Genomic DNA, 26824 nt, shown 5'->3' with positions numbered 1-26824 from the left:
TGTGTGTGTACTGTACACTATGTCTTGTACAACTATCCACGTGTGTGTACTGTACACTATATCTTGTACAACTATCCACGTGTGTGTACTGTACACTATATCTTGTACAACTGTCCACGTGTGTGTACTGTACATTATATCGTGTACAACTATCCATGTGTGTGTACTGTACACTATATCTTGTACAACTGTCCATGTGTGTGTACTGTACACTATATCTTGTACAACTATCCATGTGTGTGTACTGTACACTATATCTTGTACAACTATCCATGTGTGTGTACTGTACACTATATCTTGTACAACTATCCATGTGTGTGTACTGTACACTGTATCTTGTACAACTATCCACGTGTGTGTACTGTACACTGTATCTTGTACAACTATCCACGTGTGTGTACTGTACACTATATCTTGTACAACTGTCCATGTGTGTGTACTGTACACTATATCTTGTACAACTATCCATGTGTGTGTACTGTACACTATATCTTGTACAACTATCCATGTGTGTGTACTGTACATTATATCTTGTACAACTATCCACTTGTGTGTACTGTACACTATATTTTGTACAACTGTACATGTGTGTATACTGTACACTATATCTTGTACAACTGTCCACGTGTGTGTACTGTACATTATGTCTTGTACAACTATCCTTGTGTGTGTACTGTACATTATATCTTGTACAACTATCCACGTGTGTGTACTGTACATTATATCTTGTACAACTGTCCACGTGTGTGTACTGTACACTATATCGTGTACAACTGTCCATGTGTGTGTACTTTACACTTTATCTTGTACAACTATCCATGTGTGTGTACTGTACACTATATCTTGTACAACTATCCATGTGTGTGTACTGTACACTGTATCTTGTACAACTATCCATGTGTGTGTACTGTACACTATATCTTGTACAACTATCCATGTGTGTGTACTGTACACTATATCTTGTACAACTATCCATGTGTGTGTACTGTACACTGTATCTTGTACAACTATCCATGTGTGTGTACTGTACACTATATCTTGTACAACTATCCATGTGTGTGTACTGTACACTATATCTTGTACAACTATCCATGTGTGTGTACTGTACACTATATCTTGTACAACTATCCATGTGTGTGTACTGTACACTGTATCTTGTACAACTATCCATGTGTGTGTACTGTACACTATATCATGTACAACTATCCATGTGTGTGTACTGTACACTATATCTTGTACAACTATCCATGTGTGTGTACTGTACACTGTATCTTGTACAGCTATCCATGTGTGTGTACTGTACACTATATCTTGTACAACTATCCATGTGTGTGTACTGTACATTATATCTTGTACAACTATCCATGTGTGTGTACTGTACACTGTATCTTGTACAACTGTCCATGTGTGTGTACTGTACACTATATCTTGTACAACTATCCATGTGTGTGTACTGTACATTATATCTTGTACAACTATCCATGTGTGTGTACTGTACACTGTATCTTGTACAACTGTCCATGTGTGTGTACTGTACACTATATCTTGTACAACTATCCATGTGTGTGTACTGTACATTATATCTTGTACAACTATCCATGTGTGTGTACTGTACACTATATCTTGTACAACTATCCATGTGTGTGTACTGTACATTATATCTTGTACAACTATCCATGTGTGTGTACTGTACACTAAGTTGAGATGTATTTGGATGTTTTCAGTTGCCATATTTACATTGTTTCACGTGTTGCTTAATTTTAATCATCTGTTCATTTTATTCCTGAGAATAAAGACACTTTATCGCTACCATGTGTATAATTTCTTTGTCTGAAATCCAAAGAACTTATGTTATATGGTGGGATAAAGATTCCGCACCACTACAGTGTTCGAAGATGTATCCAAAGGTAAGACATATCCCCTCGTTCAATCTATTCCTGGTTCGCGGATGTTATAAATGCCATTGTTATCAAAGATTTATTTTGATGTCAAATAGGAATTATAGTTTGCCTCAGCCTCACGACATGCAACTGATGTTTCAAAGTCCATGTCTCTCTAACGATCAAGTAATACATTTCGCATTACCACACGCTATGGATGGTTGAAAAGTCATTAACAATTTAAAGTGGAATGATTATTATTGCTTTTAAGTTTAAATGTGAAGACTGCATTAATGTTTGAAAGATTTTTGCAAATTTTGCAAATTATCATATGACAACATTCCTCAAAAGAAGAAATAAGTTAATACCTAGTTATGTCATGCATTGTGTAATAAAAATGTAGCGTGCTTTCGAGAATAACTAAAATCAAAATTGAAATAAAAGAGTAGCAGTTCCGTGTTCGTAAAAATTCAGTAAACTGTGGGTAAAATATACTGTGTTTTTAAAGTTGTATTTAAAGTCTAATGTTTCCTAAAGGCGTAAAATGATTTAGATATAGTTTAAGAAATAAAATAGACACACATCTTACCTCCTGTCCAGTAGGCTTTATTTTGCAATCAGATGTGTTTTCTCTCAAAATCCCAAGAATATTTTGTTTTATTCTATACTCAATACCTAACACTTGGATACGCTGTTTAAAGCAGAGGACATAAAAGAATATAGCACGACTGGTATATCGTAGTAATTAAATTGATATTTATAATAATGTTCAAATTCAACCTGTGGGCATTCTTACGTTCCAGGACATCTGTCTGTAGGCATCCAACACGATATTTAGAAAGACATGATTACCCCCAAACAATATAATGACGTTTTTACATTCATTGTGTGGCCCGTGGATATCCGGGTCAGAATAGGTCTTCAGTAACCAATACTTGCCATAAAAGGCGACTATGCTTGTCGTAAGAGGCGACTAACGGGATCGGGTGGTCAGGCTCGCTGACTTGGTATTGGATGTTATCGGTCCCAATTGCGTGGATCGATGCCCATGATGTCAATCACTGGATTGTCTTGTCCAGACTCGATTATTTACAGACCGCCGTCATATAGCTGGAATATTGCTGAGCAAACAAAACATACATTATTTCAATCGTTGACTGCCTTCAGTCGCCATAGGACGTATCCAAAGAGGGGAATCGTAGGTGGGGGGCTATATATCCACCTTCCCCAGTTTCCATAGCCACAGCCCGGATATTGTTAAACCACACTGAAAGTTGACTGCACAATATTCACAGGGACCGTCAGTCAATACAGGAGCGTTGTTTACCTGCCGCACTGAAAGGGAGGTAAGACGAATAACGTATTTACTCGCAACGGTCGTTATATAGGTCACATGCTATTTTAAGCGCGAGGGTGTTATGGCATACCAAGGCGAGTTTGTAATAATAAGACATTGACGACATGGGCCAGTATAACAGTTTATGGTTGTCTCTTATCTTAGCAGGGCAAGTAATCTATACAGCAGGTAAGATAAAATGCATTTGTCGTTAATTACAAAGACCAACTCAGTGGTCATGTGGCGAAGCGCGGAAGGTCGTGGGCTCACTGCCCGGCCGACCGAACGACGATCAATGATGGTACTTATTCATACCCTGCCTGACGCTCGACATCACGGAGATGGAACAGGTAGGTTCACTGTCAGTACAATGTGTCTGATTGGGACGTCAATGTTAAACTGCCGCATGGTATCTCATGAATGGGCCAGCATTACCAGCATAAGTCCGGGCAAGTACAGGTGAACGCATAGCGCTATATAAGTGCAATAATCTTGAACGCGACGTTCAACACCATTTCACCTCACTTAGTCCTCGACTCAAATGTATTGATAAGTATAATGTGGCACGATTAAAAATAATGCCTGTGTCAATAGGTTGACCAGAACAACGACGTAAACCATCATTATCAACAGGCAGTTTCGTCATGAAACCACATGGATGTAAATTTTACATGTACTTTGGGGGGTTTGGGGGTGGGGGTTGGGGGGGATGTGGTCAACAAAATGGTAAACCTCTAATACCAGCACCCTCAACCTTTCTTCACATATGAAGCTGCCAGGCCGTATTACTTACATTTACAGCAACCCATGCTTGCCGTAAAAGGCGACCATGCTTGTCGTAAAAGGCGACTAACCGGATCGGGTGGTCAGACTCGCTGACTTGGTTGATGCATGTCATCGATCCAAATTGCGTGGATCGATGCTCATGAGATTAATCACTGGATTGTCTGGTCCCGACTCGATTATTTACAGACCGCCGTCATATCGCTGGAATATTGCCGAGTGCGGCGTTAAACAATAAACAAACAAAACAAAACTTACATTTATTTTAATCTTTGTAAGTCTTGTCTCCGTTCAACCCTAGCCGAAGACGGGTCTTGCCGTACGGAGCTATATAAAAACAAAAATAGTGATGTCTTGCTATAGACACACATCACATTCATAGCGCGGATAACAGTTGGAACACTGTGTGACCTATTTGTTCAACCAACCTTACCTTATGCAGTGATACGACAAAAATGTGTTTACAAAAGTTTCAGTTACGCTTCGTCTGTGCTGCGCCTGTGCTGTCTTGCGGAACGAGCAGCTGACCATGTCACGAGCAAACATGTCATAAATGGGCGCTCCACGTAGCGTGGAGGTGTTCAGCATTTCAACAATTGCGATGTTAATCTGACATATGCACTGCATATATGTATGATGTCAAACTTGAGGAGTGGTGAATGCGAGCTGCGCAGAGACGAACGGCTTGACATTGTCCACCCAACCTGTTTGGTTTCTATGTACTGCATTATGCTTTCAGTTGCAATGTCGTATTTCGGGATCCGCTTTGTTGCTGCTGTAATCGTGGCGAAGTATGTGACCGACGCAAGTTCTGCCAAGGGCGTTCAGTTTGATTCACGATCAGTCGGTTGATTCATCACAGAGAGTAATATCGACCTAGTGTAAAACTGTCATCAATAAAAACTAATGTTTCTGCGTGACATCAATTGTCAGCTATTGATGCAGGGTGTCTAGATATAACTTTTCACACAGAACACTATCGTATCAGAACGCAAAACCCGCCTGGTTGTTGATTGTATGCAGGTCATATACAAAAGGTATAACATTTGCAAGCAAATGTGTAAAAAACAATTTAAAGCTCTCGAAAGCATTGTTGAGGTAGCATAAAAGAGAGCTTAATGACGTTACAATAATAATAGAGTCACGACGTATCATTATTAATGACGTCATGTAGACGTTTTACACATGTACACAGTGTAACTTGAGGATACATGGAACAATATTTCTTCGCTATAAGGTATGGATAATAAAGTTATCATTACATGCGTGTGTTTCCTTCTGATTACACGAACTCGTGTCAAATTTAATTTACGAAAGTTTCGCTCGGGAAATGAAAAAGTGCTCACACTCGTTTCATGAAATCAATAGAACGCCGAATCAAGTAATATTTGTCTAGATTTGACAAATGTGTTAAATGTCACATTTCTATTCCCAGTGTATGGTTTGAATATTACACTCGAGGCTAACGGGACTACACAGACATTTCATTTCAACCAGTCCTCGTATTCTGAAGGAGAAAGGTTAGTAGTGCATACAGTACATAATTCACAGTATGCATTTCAACACACAGACTACTACTACTACTACTACTACTACTACTACTACTACTACTTCAGGTACTAGTACTTCAGGTACTACTACTACTGTGGCCGTCGGGTAGCCTAGTGGTTAAAGCGTTCGCTCGTCACGCCGAAGACCTGGGTTCGATTCCCGACATTGGTACAATGTGTGAAGCCCATTTCTGGTGTCCCCCGCCGTGATATTGATGGAATTTTGCTAAAAGCGGCGTATAACCATGCTCACTCACTCAGTCCTACTACTACTTCTACTACTACTTATTTTACTACTACTACTACTACTACTACTACTACTACTACTACTACTACTACTACTACTACCACTACCAATACTACTACTACTACTAGTACTACCACCTCTACTACTACTACTACTACTACTACTACTTCTACTTCTACGACTACGAAAAGTACTTGTACAGTACTGCTACTTTGTCATCATCTAAAAACAGCCTGTTGACATGGAAAGATACTTCACTCTACAGAGCGCATGTTCAAAGTTCATAACATATTATAATCACAATATAATATCAGCTAAATGGGAAATATACAAAGCAAACTGTTTGCTATAGCTCGGTGCTAGCTGACCAGTCGTTGATGAAAACGAGAACGCCCTGTCAGCTATTTGTATTCCGTACAATACGTCGTAGCATTGTTTATTCCTTTCAAAATGTGAAAGTGTACTCTGCATGTACCATTTCAATGTGTGACCATTTCTACCTTGTAGTGGAGGAAGGAGTTATATTCAGATACGAGCTGTCGATCCAGTTGGTTACTTTGTTTTGATCGGAGTTAACACTACAGCCAACCTAACCCAGCAGGTCTGCAAGGATGGCAATATTCGACTCTATTCCGGGGGTAAGAGTTGATAGTAACAGAATATGTCATAGGGCACAGCGGTAAGTGTTATGACGAGAGTACGACAACTGTTCAGGTCACAACATATTAATGTTTCTATATAAATCCATCACAATAAACGAATATACATATTGGTTTGTTCAACATTTCCTAAATTCCTTTGCACACTTTTGATCCACTGAAGGAATTGGTGTATCAATAATGTCTTTTGTGTATTATCTTGCATCGCTATGTTACGTTTTATAGTGTAAGTGATGTATTATTATATAAGTAAGACGGCTACCTGCAAATAATCGAGTCTGGACCAGCCAATCCAGAGACTGATATTATGAGCAACAACGTCAGGATACCATGCCACGCAGTCAACTAAGTCACAGATCCTGACCACCTTTAAGACCACTTTGTGAACCCGGGAGAATGGCATTGCTCATGACCTGATTTTGAATAATTTTCGAGGCAAGATGATCGCGCCCCCTCCCCCCTCCTCTTTAGAGATGTTCAAGATCTTCAACAAAGAAATTCTTTATACTTTAAAGCATGTCAATCAAACGAAAGGAAACCTTGAACTGTGTCACTCTTTTAGATTCATCTCAGCTTTGGATTTAGCAAATATACACTGTTTAATAGATAGCCCGTTTCAGATAACCCCACAACTGAACTGTATTTGGGGCCTTTTTGTGGATCGCCGACGGTCTTCACATCATCACAGAACGCCTTGACAGTTGTCATCAGCGACGCCACCTCCATCCTCGCAGATAACATCCTGACACTGAAATACAGCCAGGTCCACAATATAGGTACTTTAGAAACCACACTTGGACGTGTGTTCCCGTCTTGTTAACGTCCTCCTTATAATGTCGGGTCTGAATCTAAAGTAACGATACCGTAATGAGTCAGCTGAAAAGTAGATAAATAATGTTCATGAAATGTAAATGTTTTTGCCATTTTACAGCTTGTGACTCATTGACGACTTACTCAGCAACGTTTACACCAAGGTATATTCGAACTCCTGGCTATCCACTTGGAACACACAAGTGAGTATGTTTTTATATGTAATACCGTTTCTGACCTGACAAAGTAAACGTTGCGAAAACGCGTTATATATACACGACCTTCACTGTTCTAACCCCTCTGGTTGGAAATCTTTTCTAATCTAGAGCTATGTGTTCTAAGAAATGTCATGTGAAACGCGAGGTCATTCTTTCAGTATTTGGCACAATCTAGAAATGTGATGTATATTGAGACTGGCCGTGAAAATCCAGGTTAGAATTGGTCTTCAGCAGCCCATGCTTCTCGGGGATCGGGTGGTCAGACTCCCTGACTTGTTTGATGCAAGTCATCGTATCCCAATTGCGTGGATCGATGCTCATGCAATCAATCACTGGTTCAGAGTCGATTATTTACAGACCGCCGTCATGTAGCTGGAATATTGCTGAGTGCGACGTTAAACAAAAAAACAGCAAACAAACATATTGAGACGAACAGTGTCGCCCTTTGAAGATTGTCATTTGAACTTGAACAATTGTGTTTTGGCCGTGTAAAATCTGCAGCATAAATATAGCAGATCTTCAAAGAGTCTCGAAAGACTCTTTCGACGACTTGATGTCAAAACCTAGTTGGTTGTTTTTAAGAAATATGTAATAATCAACAACAAAGTACTTCAATATTGATATGTATTGTTGAAATGGGTGTTTGTGTCCTCAGTGTTACCGGATGCTCATGGCGAATTGTTGGACCTTCATCCAACCGTCTTTTCCTGACGTTCAAGTATGCTGACGCATCCGTTACCCCCAACTGCTCAGTTACAAACATCACAGTTCACACAATTATAGGTTTGTTTAATCGAAACAGTGGTGGTGTTCAATGAGTATGTGCGTCATTATAATGCGCCTACTCCTATTACCTAGGAACCTGCCTAGAATAGGGGGATGATGTCAACAAACGGAAAGATGTTATCACAAATATGTTATTTGCACGATGGATGCATGTAAATGTTTAACGATATATATTTATCATCCTCCCCAATAATAATAATAATAGTTGTTGTTGTTGTTATAATTATTATTATTATTAAGGGCCCTGAGCTGATGATGAGCCTAACCAGCCTAATAATAATAATAATAATAATAATCATTATGATAATAATGATAATTTTGCATCAAAATGTAAATATGAAATGTAGATTATGTAATGAATTTAATGAGACTGTCCAACACATTGTCAGTGTATGCCCAGCTTTGGCACAAACACCGTATCTTAAACGACGTGATGGTGTAGCACGATCATTTTATTACCGTCTTCGCCATGCTTGTGGTTTTGGCACAGAGGTCCACCCATGGTACGACACGGAATATGTAGAGGGCGTCCTGGAAAATGATAGACACAAAGTTCTTTGGAATTGGCCCATTTGCAGCCTCGGACGTGTCCGGGCCGACAGGTCTGGTCTTGTCCTTTTTGATAAGTCAAATGAGATCGTTTATATCATTGAATTGTCTGTCCCCTTTGATTGTGATTGACAAGATTGGGGAAAAGCATGGCAAGTATGCGGACCTCGCTTTCGAAATGTCACGCTTGCATCCAAGTTGTCCGACTCCCCATTGTTCTCTGTGCCTGAAGTTTGGTACCTCCCAATCTGTTGACCGACATTGGGAGAGTACCCGGGTTTGCTACCAGGAATACAACCCTTCTGACAATGTGGGTAATGCAGAAGGCTTCAGTTTTGGGGAGTCTTCACATTCTCCGAAATGTTCTCTGTGGGTTTGACTAGGCAGCGCTTCCTGGGAGAAGTCCCATTCACTGTCTGGGCTGCGTGTAGAGGGGGCAAGGGCCCTGAGCTGATGATGAGCCTAACCAACCTGATCACCTAAACCCTCTTTGCTGCATTTTTTATTTTAATCTGTATGTAATGATAATAATATTAATAATAATAATGATAATAATAATAATAATAATAATAATAATAATAATAATAATAATAATCACTCACTTTCAAAGATACGGCTTTAGCGGTTTATTTCTACACCCCAGTAACACGATGAAATGTGTTCTTCAGGGACTGAAAGTAAGATACAGACGTGGTGCGGGGAAGGAGAAAGAACATTCGCCATCTATAAACAAAGTTTCAGCTTCGTCGTCTCAAGTGGACTAGAACATGTCAATACCGGAATGCAGATGGAATATGTTGCAGAAGAAGGTAGGACCAACATCTCTTGTCTGTCAAGGATAACTTCCCTTACCGTGTCTCCTCCCATTGACATGATATTCATGTCACACAATCTTCCAAAAATACTAATTGGTGTTGGTAGCCAATTGTAAGTAGCATAAGACGCTGCAAATCGATGTGTACCTTAGCTTTACTAAGATCCATTGATCATGGGTTCGAATTCCAGATTCGTTTGGTTATTATCCTAGGTTTATATATCCCTTCCCGTGAGGGTCAATAGTGAAACACTCGTTGCCTGCATCACTTTTAACCATTGTAGGTTCTTACAAAGTAATGTCACTGTAGGCCATTAACATTATGACACACTTTCATCAACTGAAACTCAAGGCTTCGTCTTGCGCCCACTAGCTTTGGACACGAAACCCTTTCCTCTGTAAAGACGTACAGCTATTATCAGATAGTGAGCATGGTTTTACGCCGCTTTTAACAATATTCTGGCAATATCACGGCGGGGGACACCAGAAATGGGCTTCACACATTGTACCCATGTCGAGAATCGTGCCTGGGTCTTCGGCGTGACGAGCGAACGCTTTAACCACGAGGCTACCCGACCGCCCCTATTATCATAGGTAGCCATGGGGCATGTGCCGGTAGATATTACCATAAATGATCATATACTAATTTATAGCTACTTGGTTAATATATATTTCGAATGTTACCAGCTGACTTTGTGACGTATGAATGGAGTGGGAGTTTCGAACCATAGTCTATGTTATACACTCTTGATAACGCCGTACAAAAACGGAAGAGACGCCTCGGTACGTGACTTATGGTAAAACCTTTTCCTGTCTTCATTTCAGAAAACCGATGCGAGCACAGAATTCGGATCTCAAACGAATCTATCGGGGAGATTATGTCTCCAGGATTTCCAACTGGGTACAAAGAGTAAGTGGTTCAATACTACAGTTGATAGCAATGTGAACAAAATGTGGTATTAGCTAAACCCTAAATGGGCCCCATCCTTAAATGGGCCTCAGACAGGATAAGGGACATAACTCTTACGAGCATCCTGCTAGCTGCAAGCACATTGCATCAGGCGCACTCGCCACACAAACCAGTTCAGAGGTAGCAAGCCTCGTACATGGGATTCTGATTACAGAACGTCTCAAACCCCAAACCGGAATCGAGTACCCGCATCCAACTGTAAAGTGCCGCGCACTCGACAATTATGCGTTTTAAGTCAAAATACGTCAGGACACTGTATCGTTTCTCTTCCGTATATGCAACCACACGCTCTTTTGAAGTGAAAATGTGAGCTTTGTCCCTTGGTCGATCAGAACAGCATACACGTACCAGTGAGAGTCCTCTATACTTTAGACCGTGAAGATCCGGGGAAGGGTCTTCGGCAACCCATGCTTGCTCGATTTTGTTCAGGCAGCCGTCATATAGCTAGGATATATTGCTGAGTGCGACGTTAAACAACAAACCAACCAACCAACCAATCACCCTGTATACTTTACGGATGTGTTTGGACGTGGTGTGGGTGTGGCAGTGGAGATACAGTCTGGACTGCTGGTAATGTTTGTTTGTTGTTTAACGCCGCACCCAGCAATATTCCACCGATATGACGGCGGTCTGTAAATAATCGAGTCTGTCCCAGACAATCCAGTGATTGACATCATGAGCATCGATCTACGCAATTTGGATCAATGACATGCATCAACCAAGTCAGCGAGCCTGTCCACCCGATCCTGTTAGTCCCCTCTAAAAACTAAATCGCCTTTTATGGCAAGCATGAAGATATATTCTACCCCGAATCTTCACGGGTCTCTACTGGTAATGGTGCGGTGCGGTGTTGCAGTTAGGGTGATGGAGGTAAACATTGACACGATAAATGTTTTGTTGTGTGTTTGTTTGTTGTTTAACGCCGCACTCAGCAACATTCCATCTATGTGACGATGGTCTGTAAATAATCGAGTCTGTCCCAGACAATCCAGTGATTGGCATCATGAGCAACTATCTACACAATTGGGATACGATGACATGCATCAACCAAGTCAGCGAGCCTCACCACCCGATCCCATTAATCGCCTCATATTAAAAGCATAGTCGCCTTTTACGACAAGCATGGGTTGCTGAAGAACTATTCTAACCAGGATGTTTAACGGAACAAGTTAAATGTAATATGATGGGATGGTCAAACTTGTAACGTTACACTGGCAACTTCAGCTATGGTAGTGGGGAGAATTGGGTTTATTTTGTATGCGTTTGTCGATTTGGTTTGTTACAGATTATAGCTATTGATGATGATGAGGGGGGTCGGTAATGGCGCAATGGTTACATTTGGTGGGCTGTAAGACTTGGGCAAGATTGTTGGCATGGAGCACGACAGTAAGAAGGGATCTTGTACACTGTCGTGTGTGACTCCGCGATTTTGAACTATGTATGCATAATGGTATTTGTCAAAGGAATTGGTGGACTGAATGTGATGTATTGGGGTGAGTGCCTGAGAATAGTTTTACGCCGCTTTTATCAAAATTCCAGCAATATCACGGCGGAGGACACCAAAAATGGGCTTCAGACATTGTGCCCATGTCGGGAATGGAACCCGGATCCTCGGCGTGACGAGCGAAAGCTTTAACCACTAGGCTACCCGACCGCCCCGATAATTTATTGGTTTAGAGGAAATGGGCGAGGCTGTATGTAGTATGTACAATCTACAACAACAGAAGAAGGATTGAGTGAATTTGATGTGACTACAAGTATATGCGTAACTTAGGCTGACAGCATGGAGGTGGATTGGATGGCATAAAGTGCCTGTTCCACGTAGGCGATTATGGCGTGGTAACGATTCTGCAGATCTAAACTCCCTAGGCTCTATGTGACATATCTTAAACACACGATTTCCACATCAGTTTACAGGAATGCAAGTGGTTCATTTCATCAAAAGCCTCTGACAAGTTGTACATACAGCTCAAAGTGCTGGAGTCAAACTTAGACGACACCGAGGGATGTTCCAAAGACATTGTCCAGATGTATAACCGTACGTATATGTATCTAATATACACTTTATATTTTATGTCATATGTATGTGTGATTGAACACAAATGTGGGTCTCCACCAGAATGATATGATTAAATTGCATTTGAATGTATACTTAAAATGTTTTTCGTACAAGTGTTTCTTTTCTTGTTGGGGGAAAAAGGAAAACTGGGATAATGGTTGTCATGGATCTCCTTCGTGTGCCTTTTCCATTTTTTAAAACGAGTTTGAGGAAGGTAGGGTGGTCAAGTGTTTGCTCTTGACACCGAAGACCCGGGCTCGAAGTTCTTGTGTTCCTCCTCTCTGAGTGAGTGAGTGAGTTTGGTTTTACGCCGCTTTTAGCAATAGCCCAGCAATATTACGGCGGGGGACACCAGAAATGGGCTTCACACATTATACCCATGTGGAGAATCGAACCCGGGTCTTCGGTGTGACGAGCAAACGCTTTAACCACTAGGCTACCCAATCGCCCCTTCCTCCTCTGTGACATTGAAAACTCCCACCCCAGGGAATAATACAGCTTGATTTCCCGCCGAAACAGACTCCATGTCTGGAACATTGCTAAAAGATGTGTATATTCACTCACTGAGTGATTGTTGCATGTAAGAGTATTGTAGTCAGAACAGTAAAACGCCGTTGTGTTTAAGGCGAAGGGACCTACAAAAACACTTATGTTATCAGAGTACGACACAAACAAAATGTAATACATCTACCGGTTGACATAAAGAATGATTAAATCAAAAGGACGAGAAAATGAAATATATGCTCAAGATTACCTTTTATTATTCATTATTATGAGCAATAATGGCGTCGTAATTGAATCAATATTAAACGTTCAAATTATCAAAGTGCAGACATTATTTAATTTGAAGCTGCTGATTCCAAGCGCCAGATAATTGGATCCTGGTGCGGGGGAGACAAATCGACGTTCCAGTTCTTCCTCGCAGCATTGACGGTAGTGTACAGGACAGGCACTGATCATTCCCGCAACTTCACAGGATTCAAACTCAGATATGAAATCGTGGAAGGTTTGTTTGGACAAATCTATTAAGTAAACGTCATCTAGTTGTAAATATAGTTTCGTAAATATTTGGATTATGAAAGGCTTAATTTAGTTGATGTTTTACTTAAATATTCAATGCCTCGGTGAACAAAACTCTTGTTAGTATTGCTATATATCGAAATACTTGTTTGATTGTCGAACCATAAAGGCTTCTGTGAGCTGTGTGAATAGAAACAATATCATCTGGGAATTACAATGTTTACAATGTAATTGTATTCACATATTTTTCACACAAAAAAGTCAAAAGAAAACGGAAAAAGTGTCTGCTAAGTCACTAAGATACCAGGTGTTCGAGAAAGGGGTGCAGACATCGTATTATCAAATTATATGTATTAGTTATTGTGTTTGATGATGTACGTATATGAGTATTTCATAGTAAAGCTGTTGTAACCAACAGATATTTGAGATCAATCCGAATGAGGGTTTGACTAAGATATGAAAAATGTAAAGGACAAGATACTGTATAAATCTGAAGAATACTCTTTTGACAGATGGCATGTGCAACCAACAGCTGACTGCCTCCAGTATGCCACAGACCCTGAAATCTGATAATTACCCGAACCCGTTCCCAAGGTCGGTAGTATTCTTTGTGTTTTATACTTCAGTTCTTTTAATTACATTTTGCCAATGCAGGGCATGAGACACACAAACGAGAGGCTGATGGTGTGATCATGATTGTGAATATCGGTGTGACAATGTTTCGCCATGGTGATTTGTAGTGTGATAATGTTTCTCTATAGTGATTGATCGTGTGAGACTATTTCTCTATGGTGATTGATAGTGTGATAATTTGTCTCCATGGTGATTGATGGTGTGATAATGATTTACCATGGTGATTGATGGTGTGATAATGATTTACCATGGTGATTGATGGTGTGATAATGATTTACCATGGTGATTGATAGTGTGATAATGTTTCTCCATGCTGATTGATGGCGTGATAATGCGTCTCCATGGTGATTGTTAGTGTGATAATGTTTCTCCATGGTGATTTGATGGTGTGATAATGTGTCTCCATGGTTATTCATAGTGTTATAATGTTTATCCATGGTGATTGGTGGTGTGATGATGTGTCTCCATGGTTATTCATAGTGTAATAACGTTTCTCCATGGTGATTGGTGATGTGATAATGTGTCTCCATGGTTATTCATAGTGTAATAGTGTCCCCCGCCGTGATAATGCTGGAATATTGCTAAAAGCGGCGTAAAACCATACTCACTCACTCTCAGATCCAGACCATCTGGTTGTCCTTTTAGTCAGCCGTTACGACAGGAAGGGAGTGCTGGGGGCCTATGTTTGTATCCCCCCATGGACAAGACGTTGTTGAGCACGATCCTTGTTGGTGCGAAGCTGCATGTACTTAGTGCATGTGCATGGTGATAGAATGGATTATGGATTCCACATAATGGTGTGGGCCTTGGTCATTTAGAAAATGGATGATTTGAATATGATCAACATAATGATGATTGATAGATCAACACAATGATCGATGCAGCATATACTTGAGTGACATGTGTAACTTCTGTTGGTAGCTATAAGAAGTGTAAATACGTCATCAAAGCCTCCGCCAGAAACGCCATCTCCATTTTCGTGAATGCCAGCGACGTTGGCGGCAGCAACCACTGTATAGACAAAGTGGTCGCGGTTTATGATGGTAATATTTGATGATATAAAACTCTCTGTTCCATATTGCAAATTAAATTCATTTTGAATGACATCATGATCAGAATCTACTATTGCTAGAAGGTATACTAGACACCAGGTAAACTGAGTGTGTGAGTGAATCTTGTATAAAGCTGTAGTCAGGGATTCGCAGCTTTTCCTTGGCGCCTACAAAGTATCGAGTCCTGACCAGACAAGCCAGATATTAGCAAAGCCGTTGTTGAACGATGACACGCAAACAACCAAGTCACCAAGCCTGGTCATCCAATCCAATTTAGGCGTCTCTGACGACAAGTAAAGTTTACTGAGGGCCAATACTATCACGGACCAATAATATCCCCTGGTATTAGGATGAACATACAGTATACATGTGCATTGCATGCAATCACGATTCGTTTTAATATAATTTTAATATGATTTAATATAACCATTTGAATATGAATCTCGAGGAATAAAGTCAGCATTTCCACTTCAATGGAGTTATCTCAGACACATTCACATAAGATTATTTCCATACTTATCCTTTATATCCGTTGGTTAAACTGACATGTCGATAGTAATAAAGTAATATACAGTAAACTACGGTTATAACGAACACGCTTATAACGAACTAACGGATTTAACGAACTAACTTTTTAATCCCGACTATATGCTGTAGTTATGCTGTATATATGCTTATAACGAATTACGGTTATAACGAACTAAAATTAGTAGTCCCTTTGAGTTCGTAACAACCGTAGATGACTGTATAGTAATTTCGTTGACCATCAAACCATTAACAGATTTAACAGCTTACAATTAATCTGTCCATTCAGGCCAAGAGGAGAAGTCTCAAAATCGTATTGGAGGTTGGTGCAAGACTACGACACCATCATACCAAAGTCTATCACGCCAGATGCTGATTGTCTTTAAAGCCGACGACAGTGCTAACAAGACAGGTTTTCTTTTGCAGTACTGGGAAGGTAAATACAAGTTGCTGAGTGTGACGTGGCTTTACTGCATACATTGTATACAGGACAACAACCTACTTGGCAAGACATTGTAAAGGACAACAACCTACTCGGCAACACATTGTACAGAACAACAACCTACTCAACAGGACATAGTAAAGGACAACAACCTGCTCGACATGACATTGTACAGGACAACAACCTACTCGACATGACATTGTACATGACAACGACCTACTCGACATGACATTGTACAGAACAACAACCTACTCAACATGACATAGTAAAGGACAACAACCTACTCGACATGACATTGTACAGAACAACAACCTACTCAACAGGACATAGTAAAGGACAACAACCTACTCGACATGACATTGTACAGGACAACAACCTACTCAACATGACATTGTACATGACAACGACCTACTGGACATGACATTGTACAGAACAACAACCTACTCAACAGGACATAGTAAAGGACAACAACCTACTCGACATGACATTGTACAGGACAACAACCTACTCGACATGACATTGTACATGACAACAACCTACTCGACATGACATTGTACATGACAACAACCTACTCGACATGACATTGTACAGGACAACAACCTACTCAACAGGACATAGTAAAGGACAACAACCTACTCGACATGAAATTGTACAGGACAACAACCTACTCGACATGACATTGTACATGACAACAACCTACTCGACATGACATTGTACATGACAACAACCTACTCGACATGACATTGTACAGGACAACAACCTACTCGACATGACATTGTACATGACAACGACCTACTCGACATGACATTGTACAGTACAACAACCTACTTGACATGACATTGTACAGGATAACAACCTACTCGACATGACATTGTACAGGACAACAACCTACTCGACATGACATTGTACAGGACAACAACCTACTCGACATGACATTGTACATGACAACGACCTACTCGATATGACATTGTACAGTACAACAACCTACTTGACATGACATTGTACAGGATAACAACCTACTCGACATGACATTGTACATGACAACGACCTACTCGACATGACATTGTACAGTACAACAACCTACTTGACATGACATTGTACAGGACAACAACCTACTCAACAGGACATAGTAAAGGACAACAACCTGCTCGACATGACATTGTACAGGACAACAACCTACTCAACAGGACATAGTAAAGGACAACAACCTACTCGAAATGACATTGTACAGGACAACAACCTACTCGACATGACATTGTACATGACAACAACCTACTCGACATGACATTGTACATGACAACGACCTACTCGACATGACATTGTACAGTACAACAACCTACTTGACATGACATTGTACAGGATAACAACCTACTGAACATGACATAGTACAGGACAACAACCTACTCAACATGACATTGTACAGGACAACAACCTACTCGACATGACATAGTACAGGACAACAACCTACTCAACAGGACATAGTAAAGGACAACAACCTACTCGACATGACATTGTACAGTACAACAACCTACTCCACATGACATTGTACAGCACAACAACCTACTTGACATGACATTAAACAGGACAACGACCTACTCGACATGACATTGTACAGGACAACAACCTACTTGACATGACATTATACAGGACAACGACCTACTCGACATGACATTGTACAGCACAACAACCTACTCGACATGACATTGTACAGGACAACAACCTACTCGACATAAAATTGAACAGGACAACAACCTACTCGACATGACATTGTACAGGACAACAACCTACTTGACATGACATTGTACAGGACAACAACCTACTCGACATGACATTGTACAGCACAACAACCTACTCGACATAAAATTGTACAGGACAACAACCTACTCGACATGAAATTGAACAGGACAACAACCTACTCGACATGAAATTGTACAGGACAACAACCTACTCGACATAAAATTGTACAGGACAACAACCTACTCGACATGTACAGTACAACACACTGTGCTCTAACTACAAAGCTTTGTACAGGATAACTAAACAGTACCCCACTTCACATTTTACATAACAACAAAGCTGTTGTGTAATGCTTGATATTCTTGTCAATTGTTTCTGTCAAAATCATCAACTGAATCAGAATTTGTGTAACGACACAAGAGATTAAATACTGACATGACAGTGTTTGTATTATTGTATTCCAGGTCAGGTTAACATGGCAATAGAGGCATACGGATATGAAAAATCTATCGTCTTTCCTCACGAGGAAGGTGATTACTTAAGGTAAGGTATTACTTCATCTCACTTGCCAATTTTACACTTCTTGTAGTTTGCCAATATAAATATGTGACAGTGGGATTTATAATGGCCTCAAAACAAATCTGCAACAACAATCAGCAGCTATTTAGTTTGTTCACCGATCCACGATTATGGGTTATAGGATACAGAGTACACACAATCTGTCACAGCAGATGGTGGATTTCCCAAACTCAAACATATAGGTGTGCCTGTTGTTTACCGCCACAGTCAGCACTACTCCAGCTTTGTGACGACGGCATGGAAATAAGCGATTCTACACCTTTGTTTAAGATCATGAGTAACGATCCGTGCCGCGGGGGTAAGATGGCAGGCAGTCAACCAAATCCATTAATTCAACTTTTGCCATAATCTGGGAACCAGTTCCAAACAGGGTCAGTTATCATACCTCCGTGTCAGAATGATGAGATCTGATTGGTCTTCACGTGATCGTGATAAAACCATTTGTATCCCTCCTTGGAGGGAAATACATTTCTCGGCGGGAGAATAAATCCCTTATACCCCGCCATGAACAAGACAGGCTAGACGTAGTATTCTGAGAGGGAGGATAAATCATTTGTACCCTGCTTCGAAGTAAAAAGCCGCATGCTTTTTCCGAGTCAATGAAAATCACGTGACAAAGCACAAGATAACCTCAGCTCAATCGAACATCTGTTTTCTATGATTTTTTAATTTGTTTTAAATATTTTGCGGTGTCATTAAAACATGTCGGTAGGATAAATTCATTGTTGCAGTATGGTTTCAGTGCATGTGGTTTCATGCGTCCCTAGTTATGTTTTATACCAATCGCCACCTCGTGATACTGCTTCAACTTAAAATGTCTTAGTCACGGTGCTGGTTCGATCAATGACAAACTATTCTTCCTCTGATTATTGCTGGCAGTCGACGGAAATGTTCCTAAATACATGGACAATAACCTATTATGATTAACTAAATGGTTATGTGCTACACCTTTCCTCCTTGTAAATTAGAAGTCCAATGAGTCCAAGCTGCAGTATATTTTCAGTGGCTACGACACCTGGTGGAATATCACATCTTCTCGATCTGGACACATGGTCGTGTGGTTTACCCAGGTAGATGTTAGGTGCCCAGAGGATAACATTACTTTACATGATGGTAAGAGTATTAACGATATATTGAAATACCATGACAAATGTTTCATTTCCAGATAATTATCCTAGATGTATGTGCAAGTGTGTAAACATATATTGAACTGAAAAGTGTGTCTGAATCTTGAACCTGAATCTGCATACGCTAATGTATGATTGGTTCACGGTTGATGATGTCTTTATGTTACAGGAGGGGTAGGTCCGGGATATCGTACTTGGAGCTTCTGTGGGAAGGATGATCGCTCATTCATGACCACCACCGAACAACTGTTCATCAATTTTCAAACACGAACAAACCTTGGAAAAGGTTTCAAATTCAGTTATCAGTGGCAGTTCTACAGAGGTAAGTATTCCCTGCCTGATGGTAATTTAGAATCATCCCTGGGTGTATTTAAGCGGTATAATGTGAAAATGAAAATTGTTTCTTCTTCCGTGACAAATACATGTCCCTTCCGTGACAAATACATGTCCCGAGTGAATGAATTGTGAAAGTGGTAAGTCTGTGGCAAGTTCAATGGCTTATCTTAAGGGAAAACAGTTTCATTTGGGACGAATGAAAAATAAATGAAATTGGCGTTTAGCTAATTGAAACGAAGCAGATGTTCTAAATACTATCATGGACTTGTGGCCCAGCCGCCTAAGACTCCATAATTCGGCGTCCCTCGGACATGCCAGAACACTTTTATTATGAGTTCGAATCTCACACTCGTGGTTTTCAACAAACTTTAATTTAATGATAGCCTTGAGGTTGGCATCCAGGGTAATTTGCTGAAAATGAAACAACGCTTGTCAACAATGATGCTTGCTCGACTTTTCACGCCCTCTTTCTCAGTGATACTTGTTTTTAAATTGTGTGAGTGGTGGATGCTACCGGTAGAGAAAGATATGTTTATCCTTGATTACCCTTGCTTAATACCTGGTGTTATCATTTTTCAGTTATCCTTTCATATGATTTCCAGCACTATTTTGCAATATACGCCAAATGGAATCTGTTTCGGCAGATATTCGAGATTGATTCGTTTTCAGATTTCAAAGTGTTCTCAATTAAGAAGTGTCAAATTTAATGGTCAGACTTCTTTGAGAGTAAGTAAAATGCACTTGTCAATGAGTTATAAACTGGATCTTCAGATTAATATATGCAACATAATATATATATAATAATATATATGCAATTTGTCTCAGATTGTGGCGTCAGTGTGTCCCAGCTAACAGCCCATGATAGCACTGCTTCTATCTACTCGCCTGGCTATTCAAACCAGTACTATGAGTAAGTTTCTATTTTGCCAATCAAAGTGTTCTCTTTATATGTTCCAATGTACATAAGGGGCACACCTGTCTCAGGATATATTTGCACTTTAATATCGTTCCTGTATATTTCTGGTTTTGACATTGTACCTAGAATGTTTCCGATCCATATTGCATTGAGTGAGTGAGTGGGATTTTACGCCGCTTGTAGCAATATTCAAGCAATATTACGGTGGGGGACACAAGAAATGGACTTCACACATTGTACCCACATCGGGAATCGAACCCGGGTCTTCGGCGTGACGAGCGAACGCTTTAACCACTAGGCTACCGACCGCCCCCCATATTGCATTGAAATAATAACATATTGACACACAGACCTACATTTCGTTGGAGGGTCGTTTGAAAAGTCTTTATTAATTGAAACCAAATATCAAATTAATTTGGAATATATTTTCGCCGCAGAGAAAAACGCCCATCTATCATATACTCAACAAATAATGTTTGAGATCCAGGGTAGAATAGGTTTTCAGCAACCTATGCTTACCGTAAAAGGCGACTATGCTTGTCGTAAAAGGCGACTAACGGGATCGGGTGGTCAGACTTAGTTGATGCATGTCATCGTATCCCAATTACATGGATCGATGATCATGATGTCAATCACTGGATTTTCTGTTCCAGACTCGATTATTTACAGACCGCAGCTGGAATATTGTTGAGTGCGGCGTTAAACAACAAACTAACAAAAAAACATAACTTATGGTTATCATTATCTGTTCTTCAAATTATAATTTAGTCAACTGAACTGCAAGTGGCTTCTCGTTGGCCTGTTGCCCGAGCACCGTATCAAGCTGATCGTCAACGTTGTAAACATCAGCAAATCGGAGAACTGTGTTCAGGACTATCTGGCGGTGTACGACGGTGAGTCCTGTACTGGAATCAGGGAGTGACTGAGAGAGTTTCGATCGGTTTGATGCATCTTTGGACAATAGGTCATGTATATCACTGTGTCGGCTTAATTAAGGTGTAAAGACCGAATTGTTGAAGCCATTCAGAGCTCCAGATAAGCTTTTGGTGTTGTGGGTATTTTACCCATGCATTTTAAAATCGTTGGGTATCAGTAATTCTATCTGCGTATTCAAATTTCTGTTACCCACTAGTTTTTACACATGTGGGTATTTAAGTTAAATATTTAAAAACACTATTCATCTAGTCCCTGCAAACTGGTGTCGTTTGGGTTAGAGAGCTTTGTAGGACTCAAAAATACCACGATACTTCCACAAGAAAGTGTGATGGCAAGTGATCATGATGTAACTGTCATCTAGGAGTTTGGCAAGGTTGACGGAATGCCCGTTTATAATTTCAAAATAAGTTGCTGATTTGCTAATCGAATACGCAGGGTTATTTCACAACATTTTGATGATACGCACAAGTTATATTTTTGTAGAGTTTCTGTAATGTTTGTAGCGTATTTGATACGCCTGGATTTTATTTTACTGCGTATTTCTGCATTTCTGATGCGTATTTTACGCAGATACGCAGCTTATCTGGAGCTCTGGGCATTAGACGTTTACCGTTATCGGTATGGTGCTGACAGAAGTAGCCACTTATTTTTGGACGTTTCTGACACACCTACGGGACGCAATTCCAAACGGCAAAATTTGGTGCCCAAATACTGACTCTACCATAATGAAGCTGTTATATTGCTGTATACTACATAAAACCCTACAGTACACGCTTATTGTCGTTGCATTTAGAAGTTCTATACGCTGAGGGGGCACGGGTGGCCCAGTCGTCTAAGGCGCCACGATTCGCTGTGCAGAGTTGCGTCCCTTGGGCACGCCAGAAACCTATGATTGTGGGTTCGAATCCCGGTTCGCCCCGATTATGTTTCTAGGTTTGTCAGCACCATACCCGTGCTCGTGGGTTTCACCGAAGTGGTAAACGTCTGAGACCTGCATCACTTCGGGCTTTCCTCCCACATTAAGCTGACACGCCGCGATATAACTGGAATACTGTTAAAAGCGGCGTTAAACCCAACTCACTCACTCACTCACTCTATATGCTGACTTAGAGGTGTTGTGACTGTTTTTGACTGAATGATTTGTTATGTTGATCATATCTTACTTTCAGGGTCTTCTGCTAAATCTAATCAAGTATCAAATATTTGTGGGGCAAACATCAACCGAACAATCAGAAGCACGGGGAATAAGCTGTATATAGAGTTTGTCACTGATGATCGCTCATCAGGGTATGGCTTCAACTTGGTCTACTCGGCTGGTAAGTACAATGTAGACATGGAGATGTTGTTGTAGTTGAGTCTACATAACGAAATTGTAGTTGGTTGGTTTGTTGTTTAACGCCGCACTCAGCAATATTCCAGCTATATGGCGGCGGTCTGTAAATAATCGAGTCGGGACCAGACTATCCAGTGATTGATATCATGAGCATCCATCCACGCAATTGGGATCGCTGACATGCATCAACCAAGTCAGCGAGCCTGACCACCCGATCCCGTTAGTCGCCTCTTACGACAACCATAGTCACCTTTTACCGTAAGCATGGGTTGCTGAAGACCTATTCTATCCCGGATCACGGGTCAACTTAACTGTAGTTATACAGTAAGTGCGGTTAAAGTAATTAGTTACACATGTATTGACAGGCACAAACATTAAAGCCTAAATGATTCTAAGTATATTCAACATAATAGAAAATTTAAGTTTTTATCAACAGATCGGCTAGGGTCAGTTTACAGTCCTGGCACGTGTGGTTCAGGTTCTTGAAATACATTGTGTTTAACACCTAGTTTTATTATGTATATCAGTCAAGTAATAACCCTGATTACCATATCTCAGTTTGGCACAATGCATCAATTACAACGTCAATCCATTGTCTGGAAATGGGCCTGGGTTCTCTTGAACGATTGAGGACGTCTGAATGTCATTCCATTCGTTCGTTCACTGATACATGTACATGTGTAAGAATGCAATAAGGGAGATAACTCGTGCGTTCACAATTACAGAACCTCTGTGCTTAAATATTGTCACCTAACACTCTATAAGACACGGTGCAAGTTCAGATTACATTTTTTATATTGTTATAAGTAAAACTGAATTTTGTATGATATGAAGAGTATCCCGAAATAGGACATTTTTGTGTGACCTATTGAGGATGTCGGGTCGTAAGATGGACACCCTTGCAAAACTATGGGCTTAGCAAAACATTACCTAATCGCCCAAAATACATGTACGGATAAGTTTTTGAACGAACATTTTCTATTGAGTGTATTCAGTTTCTGCAACGAAATGTTTTGATGATTTCGTCTTCAGAAAAACACCAAGAAGAAGAATCATCGCCAAATCCCGTCATCATCGGTGTTATCGTCGTTCTCGTCATCCTCGCCATTGCCATCATTATCGGTTTATGTTACTGGATGAGGAAAAAAAGTCGCGACACCAACCTCCAAAGTCAAGCCGAAATGAACTCCTTGAATGGTCCTCCACCTTATGATGCAGCATCTGATCCAAAGACTTTGTATGCAAATGATTCAGCTCGAGATCTTCCATCCTAGACTGAGGCTACTGGTAACGGGCTGGACCAAACTGAGCACATAGCATCTGAGGTCGTGGCGAGTACTCAGGACGTAACAGGGCTATAACAGTGAATACGGTTACATACAAGTATGAAGGAACATGAGATAACATCATCAGTTCATTTCCTGACACATCGTACGCCTTGCCACGTGTACTGCGGTACCACACAAAAGGAATAACGTTCACCCAGAAATCCTGTAATATAGTATACAAGAATGTTAATTACATTTTAAAATTTATTTCGACGTTTTCCTGTTCAATGTATATTATTGGTCGCTTGTCATCTTTCTACGATGGCACGGATGGCATTGGACAACTTACCAACAGTTTCACTGTTTCCTTGCCTATAATTCGAGCCCTCCATGTGTCCATTGTGAATGGATTACTAGAACTACAGGTCACAAACACATATTCTTGAAACATATTATATAGTTTCGAATCAAATTAATAGTTAAGTTTTGAATGGTATTATACACTCAGTTGTAGGTCATGTTTCTTAGTTGTTCATGTTTATATATGTTGAAGTTGTTCTTTTAACCTTAATCGCTATATGTCTGAAATATTGCCGATGCGATGTAAAATTTAACTCACTCACTCACTCACTTTTAAAGTTAATAGGTGCTATGCAACGATGGTGTCATTGTCAAATTGAATAAAGATCTGTTAGTTTCAATTACTTAGTTACTTACATAAATCACCCGACAGTGATAATTCCACTTCAGTATCCATTGTGAAATTGTCACAAGAGCTGTCGCTTTGATACGTATTTTTCGTACATTGTACAGCAGCTGTTAATCACATCTCTGAGAGGGACCTTACGATGAAACCCATAGAGGAGAATGTTAGATGAATTACTCATTTCAAAGTCGAATCGATCACCAATCCACCAAAAGCAAAACTACACACAATTGAAAGCTTCATGCATGTCTAATGTCATTCAACTGATGTGGATCTAAATACATCTCAGATGTCATCTCTGAATCTATCAACACTGAATAGTAGTAAGAAAATTAAAAACATCAACGCCAGAGAATAATTAATCAGTTTCGAATATCAGCTGAAACATATTCCATTGTGCGAAAAAAAAACCAAGTGATGGAATTTATATGAATCGATTACTGAAAATTAATCTTCACGAGATATATGTTTGGAAAATATGTACTTATCTCTCACTGATTTAGTATATGTATTCATATTAATAAAACGCACTATTGACGAATAACATTACTAATGAGACATTGTGCTAGATACAAACAAGTCCCGTGAAGATCCGGGGTAGAATAGGTCTTCAGCAACCCATGCTTGCCGTAAAAAGCGACTATGCTTGTCGTAATTTGTTAAATGGTTTATGAAATTAGGCTGTTCATGGTAAATGAACGTACTGGCATATCACAGAGGATACACTTCAGTTCAAAGATGAACTGTTCCAGGTCTTGTTATTAAACTGACAGCGTCCGCCCGGAGAACGGAAGGTCCGGTGTTCGATCCCCGGCCGCGTCATACCAAAAGACGTTAAAAGGTGGTACTTGTTGTTACCCTGTCTGGCGCTCGTCATTAAGGGGCTAAAACAAGGACTGGTCGGCTCGGAGTCAGTATACTGTGTCACACACACACACACACACACGCACACACGTGCATGCTCGTCGCTATATAAGTGCAATAATCTTGGACGCAACGTTAAACCCCATTTCACCTCACCTGATACACTGACACATTGTATGAAAGACAACAGTGCCACCCACGCTCAGCATCAGAAAGCAAAATGTTGTCTGCATAAACTAACACTAACGGAGCCATATGTACACGCCTTTAGCTACAAAAAAGGACCTCATATCATAGATCAAAGGTGACACCATCAATTGCAGTATCAGTAAAGTTGGATGAACTGAGAAAAGTATTTTACAAAAAAACAAATATGATATAAAACTGGATATGCCTTAAACAGACAAGAAACTGGTATCAGGTATACGACGGTGGAAGTCGTTTTCCCATTATGATGCCATGGTAACAAAGGACGACCTTGTACCAAACGGTACATTGAAGGCAACTACCTTTACTTTCATTGATAGATGTTACATTCCAGTTACATGTCCATCAATGGTCACAATCTACACTAACCTGTACAACATGGGGTTATATATATATTAAATATATTGTATGCATGATCATATTTGGTAACACATAAATGAATGAGCCCCGTGGAGATTCCGGGTTAGATTTGGTCTTCAGCC

General features: G+C 40.2%; 1 protein-coding gene across 1 annotated transcript; it reads left to right on the top strand.

Moving 5' to 3' along the window:
- The first annotated feature begins 3270 nt into the window (after positions 1-3270).
- Positions 3271-25245, top strand: LOC139475740 (cubilin-like). Its single transcript, XM_071258936.1, has 20 exons — positions 3271-3405; positions 5435-5519; positions 6304-6434; positions 7076-7231; positions 7387-7468; positions 8139-8266; positions 9487-9627; positions 10458-10542; positions 12513-12640; positions 13512-13667; positions 14194-14275; positions 15236-15357; positions 16181-16327; positions 18535-18613; positions 19653-19762; positions 19946-20098; positions 20938-21022; positions 21797-21921; positions 23134-23280; positions 24330-25245. The coding sequence occupies exons 1-20, from the start codon at positions 3342-3344 to the stop codon at positions 24569-24571; spliced, it is 2448 nt and encodes an 815-aa protein (XP_071115037.1). The 5' UTR covers positions 3271-3341; the 3' UTR covers positions 24572-25245.
- Positions 25246-26824: the final 1579 nt, after the last annotated feature.

Source organism: Haliotis cracherodii, unplaced genomic scaffold (genome assembly GCF_022045235.1).
Source record: "Haliotis cracherodii isolate W230 unplaced genomic scaffold, xgHalCrac1.p SCAF_1, whole genome shotgun sequence".
Taxonomy (NCBI): Eukaryota; Metazoa; Mollusca; class Gastropoda; order Lepetellida; family Haliotidae; genus Haliotis; species Haliotis cracherodii.
The sequence above is the reverse complement of the archived record's forward strand: the minus strand, read 5'-3'. Positions and strand labels throughout refer to the sequence as shown.

Coding starts and splice junctions, on each gene's coding strand:
- LOC139475740 (XM_071258936.1), top strand. CDS start 3,342: ATGGGCCAGTATAACAGTTTATGGTTGTCTCTTATCTTAGCAGGGCAA. Junction 7,232..7,386: donor CAGCCAGGTCCACAATATAG/GTACTTTAGAAA, acceptor GCCATTTTACAG/CTTGTGACTCATTGACGACT. Junction 20,099..20,937: donor TCAGTGGCAGTTCTACAGAG/GTAAGTATTCCC, acceptor AATTTGTCTCAG/ATTGTGGCGTCAGTGTGTCC.